The sequence below is a fragment of the Aulostomus chinensis genome, chromosome 21 (genome assembly GCF_037954235.1).
Source record: "Aulostomus chinensis isolate RoL2024-O1b breed Wild chromosome 21, RoL_Achi_v1.0, whole genome shotgun sequence".
Classification (NCBI taxonomy): domain Eukaryota; kingdom Metazoa; phylum Chordata; class Actinopteri; order Syngnathiformes; family Aulostomidae; genus Aulostomus; species Aulostomus chinensis.
This window is the reverse complement of record NC_141340.1, coordinates 12,681,608-12,699,329: the sequence shown is the minus strand read 5'-3', so window position 1 is coordinate 12,699,329 and position 17,722 is coordinate 12,681,608. Positions and strand designations below refer to the sequence as shown.

At 41.9% G+C, this 17,722-nt stretch overlaps 2 protein-coding genes across 4 annotated transcripts in view; both read left to right on the top strand.

Annotated features, from left to right (window-relative positions):
* The window catches only part of cntnap2a (contactin associated protein 2a), a 383,275-nt gene that overhangs the window by 48,189 nt on the left and 317,364 nt on the right, over positions 1-17,722 (top strand). The gene's annotated exons all lie outside the window — the stretch shown is intronic.
* Positions 12,975-17,722, top strand: part of LOC147241752 (uncharacterized) — a 43,439-nt gene continuing 38,691 nt past the window's right edge. For both annotated transcript variants that reach the window (XM_086191990.1, XM_086191989.1), the window contains exons 1-3: positions 12,975-13,239; positions 13,368-13,517; positions 13,599-13,736. In XM_086191990.1, coding sequence (XP_086048116.1) covers positions 13,092-13,239; positions 13,368-13,517; positions 13,599-13,736 — 436 coding nt within the window. In that variant the 5' untranslated portion in view covers positions 12,975-13,091. The remainder of the gene's footprint in view (positions 13,240-13,367; positions 13,518-13,598; positions 13,737-17,722) is intronic.

Below are 17,722 nucleotides of genomic sequence, written 5' to 3'. Positions count from 1 at the left end.
GTATGCTCGCCCCATTATTAGCTCAGCCACCTCTTGTTAGTCCCTCCATTTCATTTTGGAGATCTCTATAAAGGCGTCTAATAATATTTCTCACTGTCTTGTTTTTCATCATAGTTCTCTTTGGCCCTCTTCTTTGCGATATGAGCGCTGCTGTCATGTGTGCACAGACACAGACAAACACATGTGCATTCGCATGAATTCATCTTCAGAACTGCAACACATGCAATGTGCTATCAATTCAATATGAGGCTATCATCGAACGCCAGCTTTCATGTAGACGAACTTTAGAGTTTTACAACATGATATGCATCCACATTGACAGAATAAATCTATCGGTTAGATTGCAGCACAAGGTGGTGAAAACAGCAGGTGTTGTCATGGTGATTTCAGAGTTAAAAACAATAAGAATTTGACTGAAGATGCATGTTGAGTTGTGAAGGGCAATATTCTGCCATTGACCTGATCAAGGTAATACCACCATGTAAACTGGCTTTTTTTTAAAAACAACATTAACCCAATGACAGCACTTATTCTTGACTTTTGAAATTTTCCTTAAGACAATATTTCGATTAAGATGCCGTTAAAAATTTCATTCATACTACATGCTCGCTGCATCCAACTGGAGCCCGAAAAACAAACGGACACGTTACGTCGCTTCCATCGACATCAGAGCTTAGATTTTGAGGAAATATCAGAATAGGACACAGACTGATTCACAGATTGCATATCTGAATAATGGCACTGAGCCACATATCAATCCAGATTACATCCCTCAGCTTGTACTGGAACCACAAATGCACCGGAATGTAAGATGTCACTAATCCATGCACTAATAAATAGTTGAGGATACATTTAAATGCGATGCACTTGCTCCTCTATATAAACACTCAGTTTTACTAAACCTTATAATTTAACCTTTAAACAATGCGACCGTAGAAACGCTAATATTTATAAAAAAATAGGCCGCGTTGGGATCAGTATTGACAGATGTGTATGGGACTAATCGGAACTGTAAACATGTGGCTCACCAAATTTGGTTGTATTCTTACGAATGATGCAGAATAAACAGTGTACTGGGATACTTCCCATGTCTTAATCTGTTGATGAATTATTCTGTGTCCTTATTAAGGTTGAGGCTGTTAACATGCTAGAGTTGAATTCCTCATAATATTGCGTTTTTGTAAACGTAGCCGTAGATGTTCATGTCACCATGTGGAATATTCCAGATCTTGCTCACATTTTTGAAGTGCTGCCGATGTGTACAATCCTGCCGGAGTTTTCTCAGGATTTTACGACATCTATTCAATCTGCTGTTACAACCTGTGCTCAAAGCCAAATGTTTTGCATAATTGGCGAGAAAACACCCAAAATAAATGACTAGCAACATGACAGAAACACCCCCCCCTCCTCTCCTCAACTCTCCTCCCCTCGTCCATCAATTCTGCTCGTCTCTCCACTTTGCACTTTTCTTCTTGTGAACTTTAAGATAGGCACTCAACATCAAAACAACAACAGAAATGGCTTAAATGGATAAAAGAGCGAACATCCGCGACCTCCGAGAAACAGAGGGCATATAATCTTGTTTTTCTGTGAATCTGTTTTATGTGTCGACCCCCATGTGTTGATTCCCAGGTGCTTGCGGGCCCCTCTACATGTCTGTGCAGCCATCCCTTTGTGACTAATGGAAAGGCTGGTGTGGAGTCCAGTTCTGAACCCTGACTGCACTCACTCTAAGCAAATAGACTCCTCTTGTTAACAGGTTTTGCAGTCGAGTCGGGAGGCACGTGTAACAGAGGTCAGACCCATGGGCAGACCACTTTCACTCACTCTTTCTGGGCCCCCCCCCCAACCCTGCTCTCTCTTCCACTCAGTTCTGTTTTTGGCTTTATCTCTCTGACAAAACGTGAGATTTAATAGTTCCAAATAATGCACTTCAACAATCACATGTAGTAGAGACGGGCTGGCAGGGAAGCAGACGGATCGGATGATGCGACACAATGTGGTCAGGTTTAAAACATAGTAACTATCTGCAGCCTGACCTACTGAACGAACGGATTAAGCCCATCATCTGCATTCGGCTTGGGCTTAAATTCCCTCGTACACACAAATCAACCCACACACACACACACACACACACTGAGCCAGCTGTCATCCCCTTCCCCCCGCCATATCATCCATAGCCGCAAAATCAAAATGGATAGGTTATTTTAGCATAACGCACATGTCAAAAGGTTATTCGTGGGTAAGGCATCATGTCACACAAATTGGTAGTGATACCCAGCTGAGTCTCACAATGCATATTACCCTAAATTATTAACAGTACCCCCCCCCCCCCCACACACACACACACACACCCGCATGCAATCTGTGCAAGACAGTTTTTTGCAAATGAGGCTGACTGTCTTCGCTGGGAGCCGTAATTGGAAGAACAATGCATGCAAAGTTTGTGAGGCATGGCAGTCAGAAGAAAATAACCCCTCATCCTCGTCAATATGTGGGTATTGTGAGTGGAACCCTGGAAATATCCAATCCATAACCGACGTGTGTGCCCGTCTTCCCATAGATGCGTATGTGGCAAAGATTTCTGAGTTGTATCAGCAAAGCAAGCCCGCATCTGACAGTGGCCTTCCTTTGAATGTGGTTCAGACGCTTCTGTGTTTGGCGGTGCGGTGAAACTGCTCCTGATGTTCCATATCAAAGGGAAGGCTGGCACACATGCTGTTTCCTGTCACCAAGTAGTGCTGGTGTGGGAGACGTGCCAACTGTAGGGAAGACGAGGAGGAGGAGGGAGGAAGTAGAAAACTAAAACACTTTATGGGAAGAAAACAGGTTCAGTGGCTGGAATGTTTTACATAAAGGATGAGTTGTGTTACTGTAGAAAAGATCCTCCTTCCGTGCCAGTTAGGTGACTTTACACGACTGTGAACTAGAGACACATTCATTGTGCACAGTCCATCTTCCACAACTCAGACTCTGCAAACAGAGAACTGGGGGGGGGGGGGGGGGGGGGGGGGATAAAAGGAAGAAACCAGGAGTCTAGTGAGGTGTCCTTGTTGGTGGTTACCACACTTAGAGCACATGCGTGTGTTTGTGCAAACAGAAACTTGGTGCATGCTACGTCCTTTCTGTTTTTGTTGTTGTTATTGGATTGACATTAAATGCTATTTGCAGCTTCTGCAGGAGCTGCAGTTTCAGACAAAAAATTAAAAGGAAAGAGTGATCCGCTCTCTCTTGTCTTCAGAGCTATCATAGAGGGCCGTAATTCTTTCAAAAAAAGGTTTAAAACGGAAAAAAGTAGCCCAATCCGCACTTTAATCTAAACGTAGGAAGTGAAAAAGAGATGGCGAGGCATAAAGCGGCAAATAAAAGTAAAGGTTGCTTTTAACATGGTGCCGTTGAGCCAAACTGGTGCTCAGAAATTGATCTTCTTCTTTTTTGTGAGTTTCTCCTTTTTAAAGGTCAAATAATATCCGCATAATGGATATGCGACAAAGACAAAAAAAAAAAGGTGAGCACATCCGCCCCCTTGGGCTTGTAAACTTGCTTCGTTCTTATGAGGTGTCAGCCCCAGGTTAATCATCACTATTCCCAAATCCTGTGAAAAATCCTCTCTATGAATGCGAACAACAGAATTATATTAAATTAGCAGCAAATAAAGTTTAGCTTTGTCTCGTGTGTGCATGATGAGTCAAATTACTCATGCGACGAGTGAGAACAGTCTGTAACTGTGTGTGTGTTCCACTCAGGGTGGGAGGGAGAAACTGGTTCAGATGACTTGCACTGACTCATTCCTCTTTGACCGCCACCGCAGGTTTTACTTTCATCCCGTGTCCATCAGAGAGTTATGTCTCTTACTCACACCCTCCGTCTAGCTGTCCACCCTTCTATGCCCTCCATCCTCTGAGCCACCCACAGGCCTGCTCTAATCCCCCAGCAGGCCCACTCTCTGAGAGACAGGATTAGAGGCCTCTCCTCTGCACTCAGAGCAGCTCGGGGCGATTTCTCTAAGTGCGTGTGCACATGTCCTTGTGCTAGTATATTTCCAGGTGTGCGTGCAAAGGAAACAGACAATGAGCAGGAGCTACAAGGAAGCGAATGGGACAGGAAGACACCGAGGGGGAACTGAGACAGAGAGGTACAGGTGCAGAGGTATAAATCACGGGGTTAGAATGTGTCACATGAAGGACGAAAACATCACCTGCAGCCTCCGAGGGACAGACCGGAGGAGCCTGACATGAGGGTCGCAAGAATGGAGGTGGGATGAGACGGAGGAGCAGGGATGTGAAACAGAGGAGCGCAGTGAGACGGGAAGCATTAAAACTAAGATCTGATGCTTCAAGTCCAGTTGTGGAGGGAAGCGTGATCCCAACTTCAGAAGCCTGACTTGATGAGTAGCACGTGGGACAGGACGAGCTGGTTGAACCTATGAGGATTTCTGTGAGGAAAAAATACAACAAATATATATGTTCTACCATGGAGTTAGAGGCAATTAGTTATTCGCTTAATACTGTACTACTGCATACTACAGCTCGCAAAGATTGTATCCAAAACCAAGATACTCCACTCTGGGCTGTTTTGACATTTTACTACTCTCTGGTGACGTGCTGCACAAGAAAATATTTTTTTGTGTGTGCCTGAAGTCAAGAGGAAGCCATCAAACATCAAACTGATCATGTGAACGATGAAACATGAAACGTGAAGTTAAGCAGTGGTTCTGTTTTTAGTTATGCATTCACAGATTACAGAATGAAGTTGGCATATAGAATTCACATTTCTCATCGAAACAGGCACCGTTTATCCAGTATATCTCAAATGTTTTCTTACAATTAAAGTCAATAATCTTTAATCCAATGTAAATATTCCCATTGGATTTAGCTCAAGGGAGCCCATGGTACTACAACAATTGTTGCAGCACTCAATTTTTCTATTAAAAGCTCATTTAAATCTGATATTAAAAATATTTAACGCCAGATATTTTTAGGTTTTGCAGGTGTGTAATCTGCACAAACACACACACACACACACACACACACACACACACACACACACACACACGTTGTTGGCCCATTAGATGAGGGAGTTCCTCAAAATAGACAGTCCTACGTAATCCTCAGAAATATTTCCAGTTTAGAACATGACAGTGTTCTAGTGTAGTTTGTTAACAGCTGACATTTCAGTCTCCCTCACCTCTGAACACGCTGATGCAACAAAGCTGTTGTTTGAGTAATATAGCTCTTCCCTGCGTGTGTGTGTGTGTGTGCGTGTGCATGCGTGTGCACGTGCATGTGTGTGCGTGCGTGTGCACGTGCATGTGTGTGCACGTGCATGCCCAGGTTCAAGTAATCGTTTGTTCCTGGAGCCTATCCCAGCAGCCTTCAGGTGAGAGGCGGGGTTCACCCTGGACAGGTCACCAGTCCATCACAGGACCAACACATAGAGACAGACAACCATTCACACTCACAGTCACACCTACAGTCAATTTAGAGTATCAATCAGCCTCGTCCTCTCTTGATGTCTTTGGACTGTGGGAGGAAGCTGGAGTACCAGAGAGAACCCTCACAGGAACAGGCAGAACATGGAGACTCACACAGAAAGATCCTGTGCTGGAGCCAGGACTGGAACCAGGAACCTTCTTGCTGTGAGGCGACAGTGCACCTCCGTGCAGCTCATGTTCAAAAATATAAAACACAATTCTTAGTAGGAAAATTCCTGAAATCTTACAGAATAAAGAAATGCAAAGATTGGAAGTTCTTTTGAGTTGCATTTTTGATATCTTGAAATATATACTTTTTTTTTTTTATTTCCTCATTCCATTTCTCCTCCACCATCCTGATCTCTGCTAGTGGCACCTGGGGAGGCTGCAACAAACCTCACAACAGGAGGGTGAATGAAACAAAGGTGGTAGAGAGTCAGTGACAAAACCCCCAATTGTACAAGTCAAATGAGGGAGATAGTCGGCGAAGTACTCCTCAGGCCTCTGCTGTTTTTCACTCTGCAATTGTTTTCTTCAATTTTGCTTGAATCTAACGTGCCCTCAGCTCTCAGACGCCTGAATGAGTCTGCACACCTCGGCGATCACCTTCAGCTCATCATCCGAACTCCGAGAGTTTCTCTGTCATCTAGGATCATCATATTTGCACGAGCAGCCAGGACATAGAGCATTACAGCGCTCGCCATTCTAAATGAGCCTCGTTGCAAAACACTCTCTCTTCCCTATTCACTATTTCTTCATCTTTAGAAACTCGCAAAAAAGCTTAAAAAAAGACTATATGTGAGTGACGTCTGTCAGAATATACAAGACCCTGCCGCCCCCCGCAGTGACACGGCCCGTTATATTATAGCAGCTGTCCCAAGATGGCGTTTTCCGCGAACGTCGTGATGATTAAGGGACCAGGGCTTTCTAGCTGCTGTGATCAGCATTGAGCTCCACCATTAGCAGATGAACAGATGCCAGCCAATGTCTGTCACAGAGGGAACTCTTAGAAACTCCTCTTAGAAACCATGATGTATGAGGAGCGTACATAACGTAACAGGGAACATTCCTGTAGATTGATGGGATATGTTTTTTTTTCTATATTTTTAATGGACAAAACTAGTGCAGTAGAATTTGTCAACCTAGTAAGCAAGCCCATACAAAACCTAAAAAGCTTAGGAGGAGAACGTGCCAGCAAGGAGGCCACCAAACAAACTGAAGGTGTTCAGGCTTAAGGTTGCACTCTACCTATCAATGCACGTCCATGTTGCCGGACATTCAAGTCAAATTTTATTTCTATGGTGCCAAATCACAGCGAACCTTATCTCTATGACATTGTTGACATAGCGTAGAACCACGTCCCCAATGAGCAGGCACTGCTGCAAGGAAAACGAGGACCGACGAGCAGAAACAGGTAGTGTGTGGGCGGCCATCGGCCTCAACCGGTTGGGGTTAATGAGAGCGGGGGGCAGAAAGGAGGGATTGACAGATAGAGGCCAAGATGGACAAGGAGAAGCAGATGGACAAGGACGGGGGGGGGGGGGGGGGACTTGGAACCACAACAACTAAGAATGACAACTCTGGTGGCCATGAAAATAAAAATACAGACTATCCATGAATAATTGTGCATATTTTTGATTCAAAACATAGAAATTTGATGCTGTGCATTTTGTTTGAATGTTGGTGAAAGGATCCTCTTTCAAACTTCAACCTAAGCCGCCTATGGAGGACGTAATTCTGCCCCTGGCATCAGCATACTGATGCACTATGTACTCTGCTGGTGTATTAGGGAGTCGAGCTGCCAGTAATTACATTATCGCAATTCGTCTTCCTCTGCATTCTCCCCCCACTCCTCCTCCTCTCCCCGTCTCCCTTCTTTTACCTCACTCTTCTCACCGTCTCTATCCATCTTAGCGTGAGGCAGCTTGACCTGAGTCAGCAGTCTGTGCTCCCTGTGTTTGGATGCGTCTTGCCTCTCATGCTGATGCGTCTTATGTTCTTGGATCACTTACAGGAAGCCAATCACGCCGGTCAATAAGCCACTCTGAGTTCTCATGTTTCAGACGTTGTCCAGACTGACCTCGTGTCCGTCTTGTATTTATTATTTGATTCTATGTTCCTGCCTTGTCTTTTTCGGTAGTCAAAAACACAGATTGCACGGATACAAAAATACACTTGTGTATGTCCCCGTTGTGAGCACAGGTGCCACTGTTATCATCCAAGTGTGTGTGTGTGTGTGTGTGTGTGTGTGTGTTGGGAACCTCATGTTTGACTTCACAAGCCAGAATCGTGATCAAGTCACACACACTCACAGAAACATACTGTACACTTTGTTAACAATGAATAGTCCCGATCTGCTGCGGACTGATTATAAAATGCTTCTTTTAGTTATCTTCAGTGTGATTTTCACCTTAAATAAATCACTCTTGTTAAGGTTTGTGCTGACACAGTTGCTACCCACGCTTTGGAGATACTACCGCCGTGAGGATATGCTTCAAATTATGGTTTAAATTATGCTCTATTATGTATTCTGAGACGCAGTGTAATAGCACTGCAGAGAAATTGAGGACAGGGATTCCTCTGTCCACTGGGATGGAAGTAATGAATGATTATGTAGCTCAACAGTATTTGAGATTTCAGGAAGGATTCCTTTTTTTTTTTTTCTTTCTTCCCTCAGTTGATTTGCTCTTGTTGCCTCAATAGAAGTCCAAGGCTGTCCGAACACTTTTGAGCTCATTTCTTCACAATTTGTATCAAGTGGGTTTTTTTTTGTTGTTGTTTTTATTAAACCTTGCACAGTGAGATGTGTAGGAAAAAAAACAAACAACTTGGACTTTATTACTAAAAACAAAACAAAAACCCTCAAAATTCCTCTTTCTTGGCACCAAATATTATTGCGATCCCAAGCTGTCTTCTTCTGTGTGTGCGCGCGTGCGTTTATTTCCCTTTCGTCTCCCGGCTTGTGTGGGCAGACATGTACAGTTGAAGTACACAGCCAGAAGGTTGTGAAGGGACGATCGATGGAAATGTCTATACTCTACCTCCCAGGCTGGACTGAATACTTTAACAACCAGAATAATGTATGATTTCCTTTCACACATGCACAATTTATACGGTATACACACACACGCACACAGAAATGAAGAGTGAAATCTTGAGAATTCATCATCAGTATAATGTAAAGTGCAGCAGGAAAGCATGTGAGTGTGTGTGTGTGTGTGTGTGCCTGCCTGAATGTAAATCGGCACAGTTTTGTTCATGCCAGGCCATTAGTGTGCTCTGAATTTTCAGTACGAGCTTGCAATTCTTATGTGCGCTATTATCTACCTACCGACCGAATGCTTAATTGGCCAGGGCGAGTGTTTAAATGACCCACTTGACCCGAGTCTGGTTCCAAGCTGCACATCACAGTTCAGGGTTCAACCGTCTAGACTTGGAGCTCTGAACCTCAGAGGCAAGCGAGCGAAAGGCCACGAGGATCTCATCGCAGAGAAGGCAAATGTGCTGTTTGGAAAATGGGCTTTATGTAAAAGAGGAGAGAAAATTAGAGACCAGGCAGGAAGGCGGGCGAAAGGGGTGAATGTTACTCAGGAGAAGAGCTGAGCTGAGTGCACGAGAGAGCGTGGCAATGACGGCAAAACTGAATTAAGATGACCGCTGTCTCTTTAGTGGTTTTTTTTTTTGTCTGGAAGTTACATCAGCTGGGTTTTTATAATGTAATTTGAAATTATATGTTGAGAGTCGCCTGTGGGCAGGTAATAAACGCTTTCTGCCTTTGACGTCCTGTTGACAATTTAAAGGAAGAGAAAGAGAAACTTGCCGTCTGTACTAAGACACCCACAAACAGCAGTGGTTACACCGGGAGGATTACTTCAAATAGACGCTGTCGCTTCATTCGCCACTTCACCAGCGCTCTTCTGTTTCACATTCATACGTGTCATTTCCTGTGTGGGCGTGAACTTCACGTGCCGACACTTGTAACCATGAAATTGCGCCCATCTGGAAAGAATTCAGGGAGTCTGTAGCCATCACTCTGGCAATAAAATCAAGTCATAATGAATGAGAAGCAGCCGTTTTTCTGGTGAGAAAATCCGGTGTTTTTTGGTGAGATGGGACGTTTTCAAACGTCAATCTGGCAACAAAATCGGGTGTTTGTGGTGAGACGTGGCGACATTCGCAACCATTTTTCTGATGACAGAATCAGTTGTTTTTTTAAATGTGACGTCAGGACTTTTTGCAGTTGTTTTTCTGGTGACTTTTTTTTTTTGCTTCAGGACATTTTGCAGCCATTTTTCTAATATAGAAACAGTTGTGTTGTAGTGAGAATGACAGACATTTGCAGTTTTAACTTTAATGCGAACTATAATCTTACCCTAAACCTCGCAAAGATTTTGGGGGGGAGGGGGGCTTTTTTTGGGGAGGTTAACCTCAGTGCGCCTGTTCGAACCCCCGCGGCGCATTTTTCTTTGTGGAAACACAATTTTTACAAGGCTGCTGTTACACTCTCGTTAGATCGCTCGTGTTGCTGATTATTTTATAGGAATGTATGGTGCAAAACCTTTTGTAAAATAAAAAAAATGTTGTATGAGAATACGTTCAAGTTGATGTAAACAACATAAAACAAGACAAGCAAAGGCTTTGATTGACTGGTAGGATGGAATGTACTGACCCAACATGCACCGTAATAGAGTTTAAAAAAAAAAAGAGGCTAAATCGGTCACTCCTCACTCAACTCATTCTGCCAATGTGAGTAAAGCTTACGAACTAGCTTTGATATAATATGGAAGCAGACAAGAAGTACCAGGGGATGGACACATGTAGCAAGCATTAGAGGAGGAAAGAGAGCGAGAGAGAGAGAGGGGATGGGAGCCAGATTAAACATTAACTCTGATCTTCATCTGTAAACACTTCAGCACTGAGATTCGCCTTGAACTGGCAGAGTCTCACTGCGCAGGAGGTACTTTGTAGCAGTCACGGAACATCTTGTGGGCATGTTTGTATTTTTTGTTTAAATATGTTTATATGATGGAGGGTCCAGTTTAAATATTTGATATTTTCAAGTGCTATTCTACTCTGCTTTCAAGCACAAACACACGCTCACACACACACACACACACACACGATGTGGTGACACTTTCTGGTACATGTGCCTACAAATCAACACAATGCTGTAATCAGCTGTTTTACTTTTGCACTCGCACACAGGCACACACACTTTTTTTCCCCAGTAGTTACGCTCTTGTTTCTTCATTTCTTTTAGAAAGTAACTCCTTCGAATGGACGGATTCCTTAATGGTTACCCAATGCAAGATGGAAAAGGCAGAATGTTTTGTTATTAGTGGACTGGAGAAGAATCCACAGAGGAAAGGACATTTTAACAAGAAAAAGCAGAAAAACTATACAAATCCAGATATGCAGATTTTGCCTAAATCAATGTGAGGGACGATGATGGAAACATATGATGGAGACCTGATGCAGGTTGATTGTTGCCAGAAACAAGAACTGACAAATGAAATGGCTTTTAAAAGGTTGGCCCTGTCAAATGATTCTGAGGGAACGATTGAGGACTAAAATACATCATACGCTGTGAGAAATGAGTGAGAGACGGAGGGAAAGATGAAGTCGGACGATGGTTGAGTGGAAAACGTGACTGCAAATTGCATTAATCTGAGTGGTACCTGCGTCTCACGGAGATCCAATCTCATTTGATCGTACTTAGCAGTGGCGATCAGTGCAGTATCCTCCTGCTACTTGCTAAAAACGACCAAATAATGCCTCATTTTTTCAACTTGAGGCTGACAAAACTGTCCTTTCATTTCCTTTTTCCATGATCAATCAACCGCCCCCCCACCCACCACCACCGTCTCAAGTAGTTGAAAATACAACATGCTGAGCCTCATATTTTAAAGGCTTCCTTCTTTGCAAAATGAATCATGCAATTGCTGTTTTTATCAATATTTCCTAGAGCACTGCCGAAAACCACCACCTCTTTCACAACATGCATGGGGGGAGGACATCTGTTTAATTCAGAAGGGTCCCCTATTTGATTAGGTGTGTGTGTGTGTGTGTGCGTGCGCTCGCGCATGTGCATGTGTTGGTGCCTGCAAACTCTGCAACAAAGGACAGAAAAGATGTTGATTTCTGAGGGACTTCAGTGTGACTCATAGCTTTACAGTGGTACACATGCACACACACACATGACTGAGTATTAATGCATCACACACACACACACACACACACACACACACACACACAGGATCCTCATGGGGTGATTGTCACTGTAGCGGCAATCAGAAATCCATTCAAATGGACGGCCCTGCTGAATCAGCTTATGCGGTGCTGCATGTATTGGGGAAATTTGTAGTTAATGCTGTGTGTGTGTGTGTGTGTGTGTGTGTGTGTGTGTGTGTGTGTGTGAGTGAGAGAGAGAGATGAAGATAAAAGGAGATGAAGAGAGGAATAACAACTCAAAAAGAAAGAAAACTCAATATTAGGAAGTGAAGAAGGAAGATGAAGGAAAAATTACGTTGATTGATTATAATTTCAAGGTTGTTTTACGATGAGTCGGAGCAAGATATCATGTATTAGGTATCTAGATCAAACAAACCTGGTATAATACATATTATAAAAATTTAATATATAACGGTCAAGAAATAAATCCTCTTTTATTAATAGAGTCCAGCCCGTAAGGTGATTTATGTGCTGTCATGGATATATATTGGCTTATATGTTGGCCGGTGTGCACTACATCCAATATCCATGTATTCTAGACCTAAAATGTACTGTGATGTGTTCATGTATGCATCGTTATATGAAGATGGGATTATTGTGTTAAAATGAGCTCCTCACATCTCAGATACTAAAAATGTGCCTTATTGAACAAAAAGTACATTAAATTTTGATCCTTTTTGCTGATAGTACTGCTATACTTTGACTTACGGTACTATACATGAATAATTTTCCATTTATGTATCACAGCTGCACTAATCTGCAAATCCGTATCGGCAAAAATTAAAACAAAAAAACAGCTCGTATTAGTTGAATTTTAGTGTGTATTTTATATTTGGACATTTATAAGAAGTACCGTTGCCAAAATATTAGGAACATCTGTCAGAATCACCGCTGAAACTGTTGAAGTTTCCATTGCAAACAGTTGGAGCTGCAACAATGACCACCGGCACAGAAGATTACTGAAGCTGCATAAAACGAAAACAAAAACACAAGCGTGTTTGCCTCCATTATGGAGCTCAAATTAATGTCGTTACAGTAGGGAAGCTGATCACGTCTGTGAAAAAAAGCTGCAACAACACCGAGGATCAACACCTTTCTCTAACAGATTCAGTAGAAATCCGTACAACGCTCGTGTTGAACTGCATTGCTTTTGGTCTATGTACTAAATAAATCGCTAAGTGAGTACATTTTTCTTTTGCTCGTCATTGCTGCTCCCTTTATCAAAGTCTTTCTGTTGTGATGTTTTGACACGCTTGTGTTTGTGGCTACCGCTTTAGTCTCTTTTCCCACGGGCTCTTTTTTTTCACATTCATTTTTGCTCTTTCCTTGACTTTTTTGCCATCTTTCTTTTGTTCTTTTTTTTTTTCAACTCAAGCTCTATATAAGCATGTGTGCGCGCATACCTATGAACAGGTGTGACTGTTATTCTGTATGTCTGCGTGTTGCAGTCTACCTGTCAACCTCTGCTGAGTTGAGTGCTAATTTGAGCAGAATTCTAACATCAGCTCACCAACTACTGTACATTTACAGTGCAGGTATTAATAGATCCCAGTAATAACTCAATTTTTTTTCTCTAATTGTGACATATAAAAGATTGAATCCTGACATTTCCTTAGTGTGAGCCGCTTTCTGTATTTTTATTTTTATTTTTTTATGTTATCAGGGGTTGAAAAGGTTTTGTCAGTTTTGCAAAGCGCAGGCGCCCGAGGGCTGCAGATGAGACGGTGGAAGAAAAGCAAGGAAACAGGAAAAGCAGAGGAGAGGAGAGATCAACGACAACACACTTGGGCCTTGAATATAGCAAATTCACCAGGTGTTTAGCAGCATCAGAAGATTCTTTCTCCTGCACTGTTTCTCATTATAGCAAAATGACAACTTTTCATTGAATTATCAGGAGGTAGACTTCGGCATCCACCTGTGTTGCACTGGTTATGGCCACCCATTGGAGACTGTGCCACACTCCTCACTTTGGACTCGCACATCAGGAGTGTAGGAGCGTGTCTTGGTTTCGACCGTGGTGCATCTGCAATTTGTAAGTAGAGCCACAGTTGGAGCTCACCTCTCCACCTCCCCCTAGGTCAGGCCACTGGCTGTGGGTTTGCTTAGAAGGGAAAGCATGGCAGGATTTTCCACACATTCTAGGGCATCTTTCTACTACATTGTGTGTGTATAGATCAGTTTTCAGCATCGGTGTGTGAAGGGATATCCTCTGTCTCTTATAGTCATCGTATCCATGCAATACTGCTTCGATTTCGGTCATTTTCCCATCAAATATGCAGTACTGCCGGCAGTGCTTGACACATTACCGTTGAGTCAAATTTCCCTCTCGTGGACAGAAGCCATGTGGCTTGGCTCACATTTTTACAGTTAATACATTTATTTAAGCCTAAAGATTTAAAGTGAGAATCTATCCAGACAATTTTTTTTGTCTTTTAAGTGCTCATAGTACTTAATAGTTTTATTAAGCTCATAAGGATGTTTCTTTGCTGTCCCACATCGCTCCTTAATTACTCCGGATTGCATAAAGAGCCAGCCACCTATGTTTAGCGTGAAGCTAACGGTGCATGATGGCCCACAACAACTAAAGAAAAAAGGAAAACTGCCCAAAAAAACGTCTGTTTTCAAAGCCTCATTTTAATCTGCTTCAATCTAAGTCCTCTTTATGCAGGCATATGCTCAATAATCCAAACAAACATTTTGAACACTTTGATTTGAATTGAAAACAAGATAAAGATGTGGAGCATACCGAATAATGTCATTGAGAGCTTGATTATTTTCGTTAGCTGAAGCTATAAGTCAATGCTGAAAGGAAACTAATGTCTCCATGACCCCTATTTCATGAGGGCTTGAAAGGCAAAACACACTTTTTAGGTTAAGTATTGCTTCAACAACAGTTTTTGGTTCAGTGAGTTTGCCCTTGATGCCGTGATCTGCCTTACAAAGCATGGTTTAACTCCAGGGGCAAACATCAAGCACGGCACTAATTTCTGCATTACAGAGGGCTCTGATGGTGGCGTGGCGATGTCAAAACAATGTCACTTGTCACGTGATTTCATTGTACATTCTTTGTATGGTCGCGTTTGCCTCTTGGCCCAAGTTTTGTTATAGCACCTTTTTTATACCAATAGCAGCGGCTCTTACAGGTAGCGTTAAAGTTACGTAGTGTAACTCTCATACCTGCGTAAAGGTGCATCAAGAACCGACACATATCTGTTTCTAAGTAGCTAAATAATCATGACACTATTACACACGGTGGAAGGCTGTAACAAAAGCTGCTATGGAACTTGCTGAGTCGATGCTCGTAACTCACTTCAGTCGTGTACGTCCATGATCTACCTCTCACACCAGCCACTCATTATATTATATGTTATATTATAAACAATTCCAGCCCTCAGTCTGCATACAAATGTGAGCTCCGGCTGCTACACTGTTGCCTCCTCACTAGCTAATCAAACTCCCTTGACGTCACATGCCTCAGCCTGTCTTAACATTGAATTGTTTGTGTTTTTTTTAATGTTTCATTTATAATTGCTGTGCTTATTCATTAAATGTACACAAAAGGAACCGCAACGACAGCAAAGTGACTTTATAAACTTCTCGGAAAACGAATTTGAGATTATACATTACTCCAATGATCATAATTGAAATAACTAAAAGAAACACACAAAAAAAAAAAAACAGAAAACAAGCAGTTTCCTAAATGAATGTCTAACAGAGATTAGCATCACGCGTCTACTCTCATCCCTTGTTCCTTCGTCCTGCTTGTTGCTGCTGGATTAACATCCTGTCAGGTCCAGCTGGTGGAGAGAGGAAGGCCTCAGCTGAATCTCCACCTTTATATAGGCAGTCATGCTGTAAAGAGTTACAGCCTCTGTTTGTTTAGCTTGTTCCCTTTAGCCTGAAGTTCAAGCAAGACTGTGAGCGAAGCCGATGAACGCACTGCAATCTTTTATTTAGTCCAAATTGACCGTTTCCTGTGTGCTTGCAAATGTTTTGTCACATCTACTGTGATAAGCAATGTTTAGAAAATGTTTTTGAAAGGTTTTAATCTTATCAGCATATCCTAAAAAGTCCAAAGCATTAAAAGAAAACCTCCCCTTTTCTTTGTATGAGGGAATATTTGCCAAAGCGGAATATTTGCAGTTTTATCAACTGAACAAGGAAAACCATCATGGCAGCAAAAAGATTAGACGAGAGGTCACATGATTAGAGGTGGAACCTCGTGATCTGATTTGATTCTGATTCTGATTTGATTCTGGTATTATAAGATAAAAAGATTATCACTGCATTTAAATGTTTAATTAATTTTTTGAGTACTTATTATGGTCTTTTTCTTTATTTTGCATGCGTTTTGCTTTTGCAGCTTACTACTTTTAAACCACGGATGTTTGTGATAAACCATAATTAAAGTAAATGAATGCGTTACCCTACTACTACTACAAATGGTAATAATGGGAAACTTTATTTGTAAAGCACTTTTCATACAAAACTGCTCAAACAGTTGAGCTCAAAGTGCTTTACATCAAAGAATGAAGAACATTAAAAACATATCGAACATTTAAACTACTGTAAAAAGAGAATATTAAAAAAAGGATAAAACCAGAATGCATGTTATTAGACACAAATTTAAATAGAATTGCAATAAAAAACATGAGCGAAATAAAACACGCAAAATTACTGAGCGCATTAAAAGATGTGCACCAGACGAAATGCAAAGTGAGGTAAAGGCTAAAGTAAAAAGTTTCGAGCTTTATTCAAAAAACAAAAGCTTTAGGATGTAATTTAGAGGAACTATACAACTGAACACTGACCTTTTCCTGCCGTTACTGGAAACCTCCAAAAATCCAGCTGCAGATAATTGCAGCGGTCTTGAGGGAACATCGAGTAGCTAATGAGGGATGCAGCTTAGCTTGGTGTGGTTGCAGTGAAGAGCAGCTGAACCTAGAATCCTGTCCTCTCCTCTGGATTTCCTCATAATAGAAATAGTTGGTGACAGAAATAGAAACGGCATTATCAACAGTACTGATTGATTATAAATTATTCAAAACAGGAGGTGTTGATCTGCAGCGTTGGATCTTTATCGGTTTGCAGATGCACTTGAAGAGTTCTCATCGCCCTGACGGTCTGGCTCCTCGCCCTTATTACTGCAAACATCTTTCAGCTGATGGAATCATAATTTGCTTTAAGAACAAAATAAACGGCTTCAAACTGAAAATTATGTACATTTTAAACATCTGATCAATAGATGAAACGCATTTGAGACAAGCGCTGCTCTTTCACTCGTTACGACCTGCTTAACTCTCAGGTTTCTTTTTGAGTGCGAGGAAGATCTGCACCGTAGCAGCCAACCCACATTAAAGAGAATGTTTAGTTGTTGGCAGGCTCTGCTGTCAGATTCGGTCGAAGCAGTCAAACACACAACCTACAAGCATCCCAGGCAGCTGTTTTATTAACTCTAAACCCTGGAAGAACTTCACAGTTGAGGTTAGGAATGCTGCAAAAACATTTCCAATGCAATTTTAATAATACATCCTCATTCACTGTTGCAGAATTGTACTCAAGTATTGATCAGCAACTTCAAAACTCCAGTATCAGCAAGGCAAGTTGTTTCAACACCAGGCAGTGCTCTACATTTAAACAAGTGTAAGAGAATGTCAGAGTGAAAAACAGAATGAGAATAAGCTAATTGAAATACAAGAGTAAATGTTGAAGTGCAGGAAAATATAAAACGTATTTGAATTAAAGGGAATGTTTTAGAACTTTTTCATATCTAATAGAAATATTAAACAAATATACAATATATTTTTTGAGAAATAAGTCCAGTTATCCGTCAAGGGTCGGGGTGGGGGGGGGGGGTGTTGGGGGGGGAGAGAGGTGGGGTTCACCCTGAATGGGGGGTCTGTCGCAGGACCAATTAGGGGTTCAGTATCTTGCTCAAGGATTTGATTTCATTTTTGGTACATTTAACACCACTTTTCCCTCATTATAGATAAGTGACTTGTACTTTTCTGGAGTTAC